The sequence below is a fragment of the Anticarsia gemmatalis genome, chromosome 25 (genome assembly GCF_050436995.1).
Source record: "Anticarsia gemmatalis isolate Benzon Research Colony breed Stoneville strain chromosome 25, ilAntGemm2 primary, whole genome shotgun sequence".
NCBI classification, from domain to species: Eukaryota; Metazoa; Arthropoda; class Insecta; order Lepidoptera; family Erebidae; genus Anticarsia; species Anticarsia gemmatalis.
This window is the reverse complement of record NC_134769.1, coordinates 6125024-6140875: the sequence shown is the minus strand read 5'-3', so window position 1 is coordinate 6140875 and position 15852 is coordinate 6125024. Positions and strand designations below refer to the sequence as shown.

The 15852-nt window shown below is 33.5% G+C and overlaps 1 protein-coding gene across 5 annotated transcripts in view; it reads left to right on the top strand.

The window, feature by feature from the left end:
- LOC142983825 (solute carrier family 41 member 1-like) overlaps positions 1-13073 on the top strand; it is a 120889-nt gene extending 107816 nt beyond the window's left edge. For 4 of the 5 annotated variants that reach the window (XM_076130924.1, XM_076130923.1, XM_076130926.1 and 1 more), the window contains 8 exons: positions 464-576; positions 2261-2405; positions 4271-4417; positions 4828-4854; positions 6384-6531; positions 7004-7209; positions 7687-7835; positions 8310-13073. In XM_076130924.1, the coding sequence (XP_075987039.1) occupies positions 464-576; positions 2261-2405; positions 4271-4417; positions 4828-4854; positions 6384-6531; positions 7004-7209; positions 7687-7835; positions 8310-8495 (1121 nt within the window). In that variant the 3' untranslated portion in view covers positions 8496-13073. The remainder of the gene's footprint in view (positions 1-463; positions 577-2260; positions 2406-4270; positions 4418-4827; positions 4855-6383; positions 6532-7003; positions 7210-7686; positions 7836-8309) is intronic. The other variant, XM_076130928.1, reaches the window with a different exon arrangement.
- The last annotated feature ends 2779 nt before the right edge of the window (positions 13074-15852 follow it).

Below are 15852 nucleotides of genomic sequence, written 5' to 3'. Positions count from 1 at the left end.
GCAACTTCGCTTGCGTCACTTAAGATAATCATAATTTTCCCCGTTTTTGTAACATTTTTCACTGTTACTCTGCTCCTATTGGTCATAGCGTGATGATATATAGCCTATAGCCTTCCTCGATAAATGGGCTATCTAACACTGAAATATTTTTTCAAATCAGACCAGTAGCTCCCGAGATTAGCGCGTTCAAACAAACAAACAAACAAACTCTTCAGCTTTATAATATTAGTATAGATAGGTCAACAGCTTTTCGTTTCTTAACTTAGACTTATTTACGTCCTATATATGGGCTTATACATTAATGACACAGAAAGTAGGAATTTAAATGACCACCGATCGCCTATATTCACGGATAAAATAATGTTTATACTACATATAAATTTCGTTCATACACTGTTATATCCAATAATATAGTTACTGATTTTTTTATGTTAAACTAATGTTAAATTCTCTTTGTTCTCAGGTAATCTGGACATGTGCTTAGCATCTCGGCTGTCAACGCAAGCAAACCTCGGCAACATGGAGTCTACGAGAGAAGTTATTTCCATGGTGGTCGGCAACATATCACTCGTACAGGTAAAATGTTATAAATAATTCTGTATTAAAAACTTTATAAAAGAGTGTATTCGATTCCTCTATTAATTGACTTTTTTATTGATCCGGGCATTCTAGCACTTAAAAAGTAGCATTCAAAACACGACGGCTATTTCAAAATTCACTATTCCAAAAACTTTGTAGACCCTTGTATGCAAGGATCGCTGCTAGCGGAGTTATCAAAATTCAGAATATGGAAACCGATGCTCCTGCAAGTTTTAAACAGCCGGGTAACTCTTTTGATATAGCTACTTTATTTTGGAAATACACAGAATTGTTGATTACAATCTAGATGAATCGTGGATGCCAAGAGCCTACACTAAGTTGACGGAATACATGCTTTAATTAAGTCACAAATATAAGTAGAACACGAAACAAATTTCAAAATGTGTCAATGGAACTTAATTAAACTACAGACTAACCAAAGGTCGAACCCTTCGTACAATGGACCATCTGATTCCGTCCCCATGACAACAGGCCGCATTAAGTGATTAGTTTCAAGTATCGAGTTGCGTTATATAAACAGAGATCGTATATCCAGCCTCCCCGAGGGACCACCGTGAGTTTCGTAACTCTATTATAAAGAGCTTGTGCACACCACCTTTTATAAACGCGCCGTAGACATGCGTTTGTAGTACAGACGGGATGTTATCGCGCTTGTTATCGCGGGATGTTAGCGATCTTCTTCTTCTTCCTAAAAAAAATTGGTTGTCTGTAAAGTCGGTTTCATCAGCCTAGCCTTTCTTCCAACTATGTTGGAGTCGGCTTTTAGTCTCACCGGATGAATATTAGTATTTTACATGAAGCGACTGCTTATCAGACCTCCGCAACCCAGTTACCCTGGGTTTTAACACGATATCTCCCGGTAAAACTGGTTGTCAGACTTTCAAGTTTCTGACAACTGGTAAGAACTGTTAAATATCTTTTAAAAATTACTACCGGGACCCACAATTTAATGAGCCTTCCGATACACGGAATCAGAAAGCAATATCGGCTAGCGAGAAGCTGGCAGTCAAATATGCGGTGTGCACAGGTCTTAAGTTGTTAGGGATTATTGAGAGATGAAATATAGTTCTCGGTGGTCAAACTTTTGTCAAGGTTATTCGTGAAGTTTGCCGATTCTGGGTGTCTGGTGATCTCTTGAGATCAAAAGCAGACTTAATTAAAGGAGATATTGATCTTATTTTTTTGTATTGTTAAAGTTAAGTCTGTTTTGTAAAATTTTAAATGTTCGACCTAATTGTATAAACGACAATCCTATCCCTTAAAAATACTGCCTACTGTCTGTGAGTCTGGCATTATCAGAGATGAAAATCGTGTGTTTTTTAATCCAGAATTTTATTTGGCTCTTTTTTAAAACACGCCTGTTTAACGCATACGAAAATGCAAAGTTGTTTAAATACTCCCACGTTTTCTTTTTCACATTGTTATTGATCCAATGTAATTACTTCTTTCGTATCTATCTATCTATCTATCGTTCGTTAGTCTTGCTAAAGCTCGTGAACGGCTGGACCGATTTGGCTAAATTTGGTCTTGAATTTCTTGTGGAAGTCCAAAGAAGATGTAAAAGGTGAATAAATTTGAAAATGCGCGGTATTAAATAAATACAAGAAAGCGCGAGCGGAGCTAGTACTTAATAATTAACATATTAATTTGTTTATTCTAGGTGCAAGCGATAGTAGCAGCGACTGTGGTGTCAGTATTCGCGATAGTGGTGAACACGATCACGGATCGCGCCATCAACGGCTCCTACGTATTGTTGCTCGTTGCCAGCGCAGTTTTCACTGCTACCACCACTTGCTTCGTACTAGGTAAGTCATAGTCAAATGACGAGTTTAGGCTTGATTTTCTCCTACGCAGACATCGGCCACGTATGTCAATAGAGCGCATATGTCGGTTGCACATGACAGAAAAAATTACTACGCATATATGCTTCCTTGGCAGTGTCATATTATAACATTTTGTTTGCGAGTGGTCTGCGTAGAAAGAAATCAAGCCTTAGGTCCGTATTATTTATCCGGTTTATTACCTTAGTATCAAGATGAACAACACCGCTGCGTTGAACGGTTTGTTGTTTATAACTATTCAGACTTACAGTTAAATAGTGTACTATACCAAGTGTTAAATGTGTCCCTTTGAACTGTTTCTATACAAATTGCTTTTTCAATATTCTTTACACAATCTGACTATCTTTTAAATACGTCTTGTTTTTTTTATATTAAAAACAATTAAATATCAGCTGTGGATAACACAAAAATTAATGAGTCATATATTGAATTACAAATTGACGTATAGTTTGCATATGTCATATCTAATACTTGATAATAATCTCAAAGTCATGACGTTATAGTCAACTATTTGACTATCTGATACTTATTGACTATCTATTCAAATTATCCCTTTATCTTTAGTTAAGGTTTTATTAATAATTATATTATTTGTGAATCGACGTTAATTTTGTTATGATTTGTTTAATATTTAACTATAACTTTTTGCACACGAATTCATCAGTATTTTCGTTTTTATTCCTAAACTGATCCACTGTTTGGCAAGTGTCTCCTTTTAAACGAGATAGTCTGAGGAGTAGATTATAATATTCCTTGTTCAGACGGTAAACTATCTACACAGATAGATCCAATAATAACAATGAAATCAAGCATTAACAGAATCGTAAACAAGCAAAATTTCTTCAAAAGGAAAATTAAACAAACAATTTAATTTTGTTGAAAGCATGTAAAAAAAGCATTTAAATAAATTTTCCCTTTCTTTTCATTCACGTGGCCCAACACTCGCGTTGATAGAAATCAAATTAAATATATTTTTGGTAACCGATTCTCGTGATAGTCATTTTAATCGTCGAATAATCTACCTATTTATACTATTTTTAATTGTTTATTCAGACACAAAAACCCAAAAGATAGAGCAATAACAGCAATAACTAGCTATCGGAACATCAATAACGTAAATAACTCGTTATCACTACATCAGCGGCCGTTATCATTACTAAACATTTTGGTTCGTTGAACGTTGAACTGCACGTTTGGTGCAGTGGTTAACGTGGTCACTTTACCTTAGTTAGTTAAGCACCACGTGCGGTGGGTTCGAATCCCACTATCGACAAATATTTGTGTGATGACTATCTGCTCTGAACGTTTGTGTCTATTTAGTAGTGTATAAGTGTGCTTATCAGTTGTCTGGTTACCAAAGTACTAGCTCTACTTAATTAGGCATCAAAATGACCGTGTATTAACTGTCCAAATATATTCATTTATATTTACTTACACAATGTTTTTTTATATATCATACTAAGAACTGCTCTTGCGTCGCGAGAAATTACTATTTGAAATCTATACTATATAATATTATAAAGCTGAAGAGTTTCATTGTTTGTTTGTTTGAACGCGCTAATCTTAGGAGCTGCTTTTTCAGTGTTAGATAGCCCATTTATCGAGGAAGGCTATATATCATCACGCTACGACTAATAGGAGCCGAGTAACAGTATAAAATGTTACAAAAACGGGGAAAATTATGATCCATTCTCTCTTATGTGACGCAAGCGAAGTTGTGCGGGTCAGCTAGTGTATAATAATAATGAAATCGTAAACAACTATTTATCACAACAATAACATGAATAACTAGTTATCGCAGTAAATAACCGCTATCATAACTGTTGCAGATTTCGTGATGGTAATGGTGATCTACGGTTCGCACAAGTTCAAAGTGAACCCGGACAACGTGGCCACGCCACTAGCGGCATCTATCGGCGACATTGTGAGCAACACCGTCCTTGCTGTCACTGCCCAGTACATGTATGATCAAATAAGTGAGTATTATTTAATATAGGTTATTTAAATTCTGGGTTGATCAAAATATGGTTGTGATAATTTAACTTCTTTAAATAACGCAACATTTTTTTGCTATAAAATCATGCTAGTTGTAAGAAAACATAGATTTTCAGATTTAAAAATATTGCCCTAAAAATTACTTAACTATATCTTGCACGACCCACAAATTGAATCTTGTTTTATTATTAAATACCGAGATCTTCGAATTGCCGCATAACTAGAACTAATATTATTACCGTGTTAGTTTATAGCTAGAGTAGTTATAGTAATAAAAATAAAACAGTTTTTAAAACTGGTTATTGTAGCAACAGAATATCTGCTATTTAAAATAAGACGTTATTTGCTCCAATAATAATGCTATTATATTAAACATTTTCAAAATTACAAGGAACTGATGAGGAAGGAATTAAAAGAGGTAAGCATAGTAGTGTGAAACATGAAACATTGTAGTTGAGATTTTTTCATTAGTTCATTGAAGAATCATATAGATTTTAAAACTGTTGTGTGATTTTTCGTGTGTTTTTTTTGCATAGCATAAGTATGATTAAAAATCTTTAGCTATCTCGATATCCAAAAACCTAAAACCACCCATAAACCTACAAAAATATTGAATTATAAATTAGCGAAATAACATTAAAATTAATTGATAAAGTTTTATCTAAATTCTCAAACATATTGCACAATATTAGATCTAACATGGCTTAACATACTAATTTTCGGATTTGTATTAGTATGGATTAGTAATCCAAATTACCTACTATCTTTATAAGTAATTTATAATATTCATAAATTGCAAATCAAAAAGTAATCAAAAGCAATGAAAAATAATTTAGACGCACTGATTGAGCCATTCATTAGTATTAGACACTTATTAAAAGACTTTCGTAGTATTCACCGACTTAAAAATAATCGTATTTCAAAATCATATTAGCTTGTTAATTATTCACTCTGTGAGATATACATGACATTTATCTATGATAAATACATCAAAATTATCAAATTCTGTTATATAATTATACCTAACGTTATAAAACGTGCTTTAAGGAAAAACATGAGCGTATCTAAAATCCGACTTAATCTATAATACCTACTTCAAAAGACATTTAAATCACATTACCGATAAGTAGACAATTAATAAAATCATATTTGCGTGTTTAAATTGCTGTCGCGAAGTGCATGCAAAACGATTTTGCATATATTTTAAACCAACTTAAAAAAGAAGAGGTTTTCATTTCGACTGTATTTATACGTGGTTAAGTAATTTTTTTAAGTGGTGTGTTCGGTGTTTCATGCTTTGATTGCGACATTCATTCGAACATGAATGCACCATTTGCAGTGATTGCAAGTAGAAACGCAATTGTGGCGCAGACGCACTATAACTATGATCTTAGAAAATACAGAAAACTGGATTATAATTTTGTTTGTGTGATTTTCATGTGTGGAATTAGTTTTCTTTATATTCTAATGCATGCATGACTTTTATAGATTCCTTAAAACAACTCAAAAGGATAATAACTTATTCTATAAAGTTTAACTTATCATGAAAATGGTTCAATCTTTATAAAATTCAGATGATTTTGAACCTCCGCAAACTCCTTACATAAACTCTCAGACCGAAGTTAGTCATTTAATATTAACCTGCCTATTAATAACGTAGAAATTATTTCGTTTAAAATACTTTTATTAGTCGATAATTTTATTTGTGCTACCAAAATTTCAGTGAGGTTTTTGCTTCGTAAACCTTTTAAGATAGATATTCACATACGCTATTCACTGGTTTTACTACGATAACGCGAAAATTTTACGAGTGAACTACAAAACTCAGAACTCGAAGGTACCCAATTTCTCCATTAAGCCAAAGCTTAAGCAACAAAAACAAAGTTTGATCGAGTACCTAGATCAATATGTGACTATTATCCTAACAGATATTTTCTTTTTCTTTAGAAATATCACTATGGCAGCCGATCGCGTTGATGTGCGTATACTACAGCCTGCTGCCACTGTGGGTGTTCATCGTATGGCGTAACAAGTACACCAAGAAGGTCCTCACCAGTGGCTGGACTCCAGTCATCTCTGCACTCTTCATCAGTGGGTATGTACAACACTTTATAAGGAAATACTATACAAGAAATCATTGTCAATCGCTGTTTCTTTCTGTTATTGCCTGAAGAGAAATATTTGACATAAGATGTAGGAGCTTTGGATTCTTGAGTATAAAAAGTAAACCATATTGTGTGATAGTGTACTCAAAACAAACGTAACCCCTCTAATTTTTACTTATGTTTAATAAATTTATGATTTTGATTCTGAACTAAGTCACGTTGCCGATTGTATTCTTGCTTTATTCTGGTCTTGCAATCTTGAAGTCGGAAGAGGAATATTTATTTTACCAAGAACTTTCTGGTGTACTTCATTAATTATATTATGTAATGAGTTCAATTTCCAATGCGTAACATAATTGGACCATGTCGTGAACTCTAATGTGGCTCACTGAAAGTCGTAAAGTTAACTAACAAACAACAAAATAAGTTTTCTTAATACTATTTTTCTTATTCTTTCCACAGTATCGGAGGTATCGTTCTGGACCAGGCAGTGGACCACTACCGCGGCTACGAGGTGTTCCAGCCCATCGTCAACGGCATCGGAGGCAACCTGGTCTGCGTGCAGTCTTCGCGTCTCGCCACCCACCTGCACCAGACCGCTATCCCTGGAGTACTCCCGGAGAACACCAGGCTTATCGAGTGGCCCTGGAAGACACTGTTCTTTGGAAGTAAGTAGACTTTAAACTGATTTTTGTCAAGATATTGAACTGTGATATAGTCACAATTGATAAAAGTTTATTTTAGTTTTGCAAACTTTTATCAATTGTGTTGGTTTCATATGAAAAAATAATCCAAACTAGTTCATATTCCCACTGTCAATGTTACCCAAATGATTCAAAGTTACCCAGATTGACCTTAATCATTTCTTGTGATAATTCAACATGAGAATATCTTTGAATCTTTGGTTCACCAAAGCATTACTTGTCGACAGGCAGGTTTTTATAAACTTGAGAGAGGTTAACTTTAAAACTGACTGTATTCGGTTAATGACCATAAGTTTAATGAAAGGCTTGGCCTTGCCCATGGATTGTCAATAGCTCTCTCACCTCTTTTTATTAACTTCGGTCCTCTAGCTAGAAATATAAACAGGTAAATTTTCAGCCTTCAAATCTTCACAATACAATTTTTTTTTCTTTTCTTTCTAGCTGCCGCTGCTAAAGTGGCTCGTATGCTGCTAATGCTGGCTGTCTTCGGTCAGATCATCTTCATGATGGTAGCTGACTTCGTGTACCAGGGCATGGTCACCATCCAAGTGCCCTTCGGTATTACGTACCTCGTGTGCGCTTTGTTGCAAGTAAGTTTATAAACATATTATTTAATTGTTTAAACTAAAATCAGAGTGTGTTGATGTTTAGAGCTAAGGATACTTCTATTTTTAATTTATTTGCATGAGATAGGGAATCGTTGTCAAGGCCGACCATGACGTAGGTGGCATGTTAATTTAACGGTATTTGCGGGTCCATCGTGGTGGAGTATGGCACAAGACAGACAGGTTTAGAAGGAAAGAGGGGAGGCCTTTGCCCAGCAGTAGGGATACAAAAGGGGCTAAAAAAAGATTACAAACACTTATTCGATTGCACTTTGCAACTGGAGTAGCCTATGTAAATTGAAGATTTTTTTTTTGCGAAAAAATGTAAGGTGTACACAATGATATTAGTACAGTACTGGATGATTTGATGATCCCTTATAATAACTCTATTCTATTACTTTATTTGAACTCAGCAATTTTTAGGTGGTCAAAAACTTAACCTAAATTTTAACCTTTCAGGTCATGGTGCTATTGTACCTCGCCTACATGCTGGTGCACCTCATGTGGAAGAAGAAGAAGGACCCCGACAACGCAGCCATCCCCTACCTCACAGCCCTCGGCGACCTCCTCGGCTCCATCTTCCTCGGCCTGGCCTTCGTTATCCTATCACTCTTCGGCATGGAGTACGGTAACAATGTCCAATGAATTTCTAGAATGATCGATAGAAATTAAACCTATTAATGTTAAGTCAAAATCTGTTAAAAAGTATTAGTTTTGGATGTAAAAAGAATTTTTAAATCGTGTGAATCGTCTTGTATTTTGGAGTGATATTTTCGGAAGGATCTGGCTATTGGGTCCGTGGTGACAAGACTTTGGCGTTCCTTTGAGGATCAGGACTGATGATGAGCTGTCTTGATGTTCCTTGTAGCACGTGTTCCGTTGCTATCCAAAATGATATTAATACCAAAGTTTATGGAATCATTCATCGCGTTAAACCAGCTGAAAATGATTTTGAATGTGCTTTTTAGATGTTTATTCTTTCTTTTTAGATATTTTGATGAAATTACTTTGAAATTAATTTGTATTGTATTTTGATTCGAAAGATAGGATTCATCTTGCCGTTAGATGTCGTTATTCCAGTGTGTCTATAAAACTTTACTCGCTAATAACTTGAGATATTTGCGAGATTCTAAGCTATTTGAGAGACTAAAAAGCGACATCTATCGGTATATTGGGATGTATTTTCTATCTGACAAACTAAATATTGGATGTACAAAATTGAGATTACTGTATCTAAACAGTATTGCAAAAGCAAATATAAATGTCAAATTGGTGTGCCAATCGAATTTTGACAATTACATAACGCGACAGTATTTCAAATTTTCAAAGATTTATCTTTTTTTAATTAATTATTTATTAATGTTTATTAAAATATTGTTGTAGGGATATTTGTTCTCTATTAGGAGGCATCTTGAGAGTCAGACTGTGATATGAAATGTAACTAACGCAATTATTTTAAAATTTTGACATCAATTTTAAATAAGATGGACAATAAAAGGATTGTTGGATTAGTAAGCGGGAAAATTTTGGGGAAATTCGAAACAGCAACCAAAATATGGTATTGACTCTCTTTATTTTTTAAAAACCCTTAATTTTTAAAAAGAAAACTTTTAGGCTTATTCTCTCAACTTTGCTATGCTCGTAAAATTTATTTTAATTTTAATGGATTACTTTCGGAAAATGAAAAAGTGTTTGGAGAGGCTTGCAAGCGATAACGAAGCCTGTTTTTAAGATAAGTTTTGAAGTAAATATTCTTGTTGCGATGTATATTTCGTTGACACGAGTAGTTATCATATCCAAATGTAATTGGCATCTGTTTATTTAGATAATTGTGTAGATATTTATGTAAATACGATCGTGTATCACTTGTAATGATGCTGTAGCGTCATCCGGTAGTACTTATGTGATATAGAATTATTTTTATTGCACTTGGATTTTGAATGGACTATGATGTATTGGTATTTTTGTTTATTTATTCAGTTATATATTATATATATATTCCATCTCGATCCATTTCTATACTAGAACATCATTTTCTGTATCTATAGGTACTATAGATTCTTCTGAGTATCTGAATAGATAGAATGGGGTGCTTTTTAAAAACTTCTTAAATCCCTCAGAGTTTATTAAAATAAATCTTGAAGAATGCCAAACCTCCCAACCCGCTCTTGCCCAGCCTAGTAAACTCAAGGTCTAACAATATATCAAGAGGAGACTTCTGTCCAGCAGTGGGACAGAAATGGAAAAAAAATGAATATTTTTGTAATTAGTATAAATTTTAGAAAAACAAGCAAATCAGAAGATGTTTTTTTTTCCTGGAATAAACGCAAGTTCCGCAAGTAAAGGATTTATTTGCAAAACACGTCAATATAAACAGCGGGCTTGGAAACTAATCGAAGGTTTAAACGTAAACAAAACACTGCGAAATCATTGAAAGATCATGACTAGAGTTCAAATGATGTTTACTTGAGATTGTTTTATTAGCCTCGTCTTTTATGACTTCATTGACCCTAAAAATAGTTTGTTTATCAATGCTTTTAAATACGTTTTGGTTATTTGTTTTTTTTTTATTGAGGTAGCCTCTTCTAAATTATGCATTCATTTTATTTTATCAGGATGGAATACAAGTGGAATACTTTACATAAATATTTCACGTTTTCATAATTACTTATAACTGTAACATTTTTTTTGAGTATTCATAAATCTGATATGGTCGTAGGTCTATTTTAAACCCAAGTGTCATAGTGAGTTTAGTTATAGTGGGGGCGAACGGGGTAGAGTTAAAAAATGGTTCGGAAAATTTTACACAGATGGCGTTGTACTGTTATAAAAACACGGGCTTTAAAAATCTTTGAGCCATATTAATAAAAACTGTTCTTTATTTACTATATTTTGTGTATTTTTATTACATGCCCCAGTTGATCTATGTTCTTAGTGGTAATCATCACACGAGAGATTAAAACACAAAAACCACTAATTAATTTAAATAACATCACATTTTCCGAATCAATTGTGTCACCTTAAGTTTATAACTAGTTTATAGTTTAGGAAAATGAGTACAATAAAGCAATTACGTAGTTTTTAAGTTAAGAGGCCTAAAATAATTTATTGAAATAATTTCATATCGATTGGTTTAACGATGTAACGAGTACTCCCAATCGATTAGTATTAGAAAAGCATTTGAACTGGATTTAGAAAATAATGTAGATAATTGTCACTTATGATTGAATGTGCGGAGAGATCTGGGTAGTGCTTTATACTTATTTGAAGCGGTAATTGCGATGTGGTCGATATTCTTATGCAGAAAAGCCGACCCGAAAAAGTTTCTACATGTTTCATCGGCTTTCAATCGGCTTCTCTTGCTCTTATAAGCTGAAAGCCGACTCGATATTAAGGTCCGAATGCCAACTCGAATAAGTGTATAGCTCGCCTTATAAATAAATTAATAAAAATTGCAAAAAATGGACCCGTTGATTTTCCACTACCTCCGACGAAAATAAAATTATGTATACAAATGTAAGAGTGATACATAAAACTGAAATTATTTTTGTTAGGAAACTTTGAAAATGAAAAAAATACTATCCAAATAATTTTGCGGGCAGTTTTAAATAGCCAAGTATTTTTAATTAAAACATGCCTAATCCTTTACACTTTTAATGATGGATAAAAGATATGGCTGAAAAAAATACTTGGCTACATGAAACCAGCCCATTTAGTACAGTCTATCACATAATTCTGAATAGAATAAATTATCGAATAGTATTCTGTGACAGACTGTACTTATGCTGAATTGTTTTGTTTTTAGTAAAATGTAGACATCAGTTACCCAATTATATGTTAGTTTTATTGGCGTTAAGTATCTCGAAATAAAATTACCAATAGAATTTTGACACAAATGCGTTTTTATATTGACTGTCACTTTAACTATTGGATTGTCTATTCGACACTTATCTATGAGAATTACAACTGAATTTGAATATTGGATTATTTTATCTGATAGATAGGATGAAATATAAGCCTTAATATTTAGTAAATGGAAACATTTTCGAGATATGTTTCGCCAGTAAATGAAATGTGACCATACTTCAGTAATGTTAAGGTATATTTTTGAATGAATGTGATATAAATGAGATTTTACTTGTATATAGTGAATTGTTATGTAGTACGTAACTCACAGGATAAAAAGCTGTTGATAGTAATTAGTATTGCTTGCCTTGATAAAGGTTGCACGTGACATCAATTTTAATCATATTTAAATAATTAAAATTATCTATCTGCATTGTACTGTACTAAAAAACAATAATTTTGTGACAAAATCTTTTTTCAAATAATTTTGGCTCTTAAAATTATGTTTATATTTATTTTATTTTGCATCACCAAAATCATTTTATATCCTATGTATATACGACTGAGAATACCGCTAGATTTTTCGTAATCTTATAAATTGTAAGTATATTGTGGCTGGTATAATAAAACACAGCAATTTATGAAATATTCTAAATTAAATGTGCAACCATCCATATATTGTAGGACAATTAATTAAACCATGGACTTTGGTGCCATTACAATACTATAATAGTTAATTACATGAAAAACCCTGTTTATAATCTGTTATTTAAAACGTATCATGTCGTCTCTGTCTATTTTATTGAAGTAGTAAGAGATAGCATGTATTATAAACTAAGTAACTTGAGACAGACAATTGGAATCTGATTTGCATCAATCTTTTAAAACACATGTACTTTCGGCTATTTAAATCGAAATTGTTTCTCTAACCCACCGTGTAACCGAGAAACGAGATTTTTACAAAATCAATATTTCAATTATAAACATCATTTAATTAAAGCATTGATGCGAATTAGAGATCCTTTTTATTACACACTGACGTTTTTACGAATACCTTCAATTAAAAATTTGACATCAAATGCTTCGTCTTAAAACGTCAAAATAACATTTGACAGTAAAATTATTTATAGTATTATTTTTGGTACTATCCATGAATATTTCTAGTATTTTATGTATTCAAATTAATTAATTTTTAATGGAAATTTTTGATTTGTTTTTGTACACTTACATTCCTTTTCACAGCTTTTTAAAAGACAATCATTTGTTACGGCGTATTGTTTTAATTTTAAGTTTTATACCATCAATGTATTCCTATTGTGATGTCCAAATAGTGTAATGTAATTTTTATTTCAAAATAAAATGAATTAACGGTATAAATTGATCTGTTTTTATTATAAACCCCATAATTAGAGCCTCATTTATTTCCCGTGAAAACTCAAATCTATACTAATATTATAAAGCTGAAGAGTTTGTTTGTTTGATTGTTTGAACGCGCTAATCTCAGGATCTACTGGTCCGATTTGAAAAATTCTTTCAGTGTTAGATAGCCCATTTATCGAGGAATGCTATAGGCTATATATCATCACGCTACGACTAATAGGAGCAGAGTAGCAATAAAAAATGTTACAATAACGGGGAAAATTTTGACCCATTCTCTCTTATGTTACGCAAGCGAGGTTCCGCGGGTCAGCTAGTCAAATATAAAAGTGCGTGACAAACGCCTAATCATACATTTATACTGGAACTGTATACCTTCTGAGTATACTTATAAACCCTGCTGCAAGCACGGCAATCACTCTTGCCACAGAGATCTCAGGTTCAAATCCCATTCCTCTTAACAACATGCAAAGACATCAGTTTTAAGCCTAGCCTCTCGGCAGTATACTGTCCTATCGAGTAAAAAGAGTGAAACCTTCATTGTGAATCCTATTTACACTTAAATAATCTCCTTTGTTAATTTCAATTCAAATTTTTTTTATTCGCGGAAAATATATAACAACAACAATAAAAAATATATACAAATTATTGTTATACACGGGTTGGTAAACAAAATAATACAGTATCACATATTTTGTCATAAATATTGGCCTTCGAATATCAACTAAAAGAACATTATCATTTGACTGCCTCTGTGGCGCAGTGGTTTAGGTCGCCACGCCGATACTACTGCGTCGTGAGGTCGTGGGTTCGATTCCCACACGGAACAATTATTTGTGCGCTCCACAAATGATTGTTTCGGGTCTGGTTGTACCTTGTGTCCGTTGTTTTTGTATGTTTGTAAAAGTCCCCGCGACACAAGAGCAATTCTTAGTGCGGGAGTTGTATTTAATAAAAAAAGTATATATATTATTATGCCTTCCGAAGTCTTAGGGTTGAATCCCAATTTAGGCCAAAGACTTCGTCAGCACATTAAAAGGATCACTTTATACCTTTAACTGATCGATGACAATTCTGCAGGGGACAAGCCAGTAAAGCGTCTGATTCCACAAAGTTCTTTTGGAAGCTGATGAACCGGTCCATGCTCATTGTTGATCAAGTGATAATGAGCATGCAATGGCATCGAAACTTTCACGTCAATTGTAAGATATTTTCGTGAATATAAGTATATACCTGTAAAATGTGTATGTATGTTTGTTAGACTGTTCAGTATTCAGTGTATTTGTATGTAGTTAAAAAATATATTGCTTTTTTGTTTTCGTATGTAAATGTATAGTTATTTTTATTTGTTTTTACAGTAGTAGTTATTATTAAAGCTTTTTTGTGTACGTAATACTTTCTACACGGAATTCCTAACGGGAATAAAGTAACAAAATATTTGTTCCAAATGCCAAAGACAATTTTTAGTTTTCCTTCTTTAGACTCAACGCGACCTATCGCGCTTCCTCTAAAAATACTCCCGGAAAATATCCACAGATGGCATTAGTAGTTCTTTATTACCGCTATTTTCCTCTATTACGTCACACGTCCATGCGGTTACTTGGAACTGGCAAAATCTAGATGGCGTTGTAGGCTCATGATTGTAATACAAGGAAGACGTGAAAATGGCTAGAATCTTGTTACATTTTTTCTTAACTGGGTTGCGCATGCCTAATAAAGGGCTTTCTGTAAAAATACTCGTAGCTAACAGACAGTGTCGATACAAATTGTTCCTATATTTAGGAAAATTATAATAGATGTCGCTAGAGTACTTTAGTCAACGATTTTAAGCTGTGTTTTTCTAGACTTTTTTATTTTTATATCAACTGTAATGTATATTTCGAGATTTTTTATAGAGACGATGTACAACAGATATATTATATTAATTATGATTAAGTCTAGAAGTGTACATAACCTTACTTTAACTGTCTTTGTAATTAGTTCAAAATAAAAGTAATAATCATTGTAATCTCGTTATATTGTATTTTGTACGACACTTTTCTCAATGTAATCTCAAGTTCAATAAAATTATTATTATATCGAGTCAGTGTATTGTTGTCTCACACTCCCGCTCGTACAGTGGGTCAAGGCCCACCCCTGCCGCCACCTGACCATGAAGAAAGAACAACAATTATAACAGCCCTATTACCCTTATTATTAAAACTAACACGAGGCTCACCTAACAACCGTCCACAAACTATCAACACTCCTGTATCTTATTATTTCAAGTACTCATGTACTTCAAGTACATTTATCTCGTTTTATTTTCGTAGAACGAGCGAGACAGACATACTACTACTATTCATAATGTCAAACGTCATTGGTAACTGAAAGGCAAACAAAAGATCAACGCGAGCTTTTATACAGTATCCATCTCAACCGGCAGAGGCGCCACTGTAGCTTAAAATACAACTCGAAATGATAAATAGGCTCACGAAACGAAAACATTTATTAGAACGAAACACATTAAATATAACCGATAAATCATGCAACGTACTAACGACAGTTTTATAGGTTAACTACTGAGCTTTCAATGTCGCCGTCCTCGGCGGTGGCTCTCAACGAATATCCCACGTTTACAGCCATCCGAGGGAATATGACGATATCGGGTACCTCTTTACGGATTAGAACGTACGGTTTAAATATGCGATAGTAAGAAAATGGAGGCGCTACACCTGTTCGTTGTGTATCGCGGAGAGTGTCGTCTCGGTAGGAAAGCTATTGCGATCGTTATGGGGTG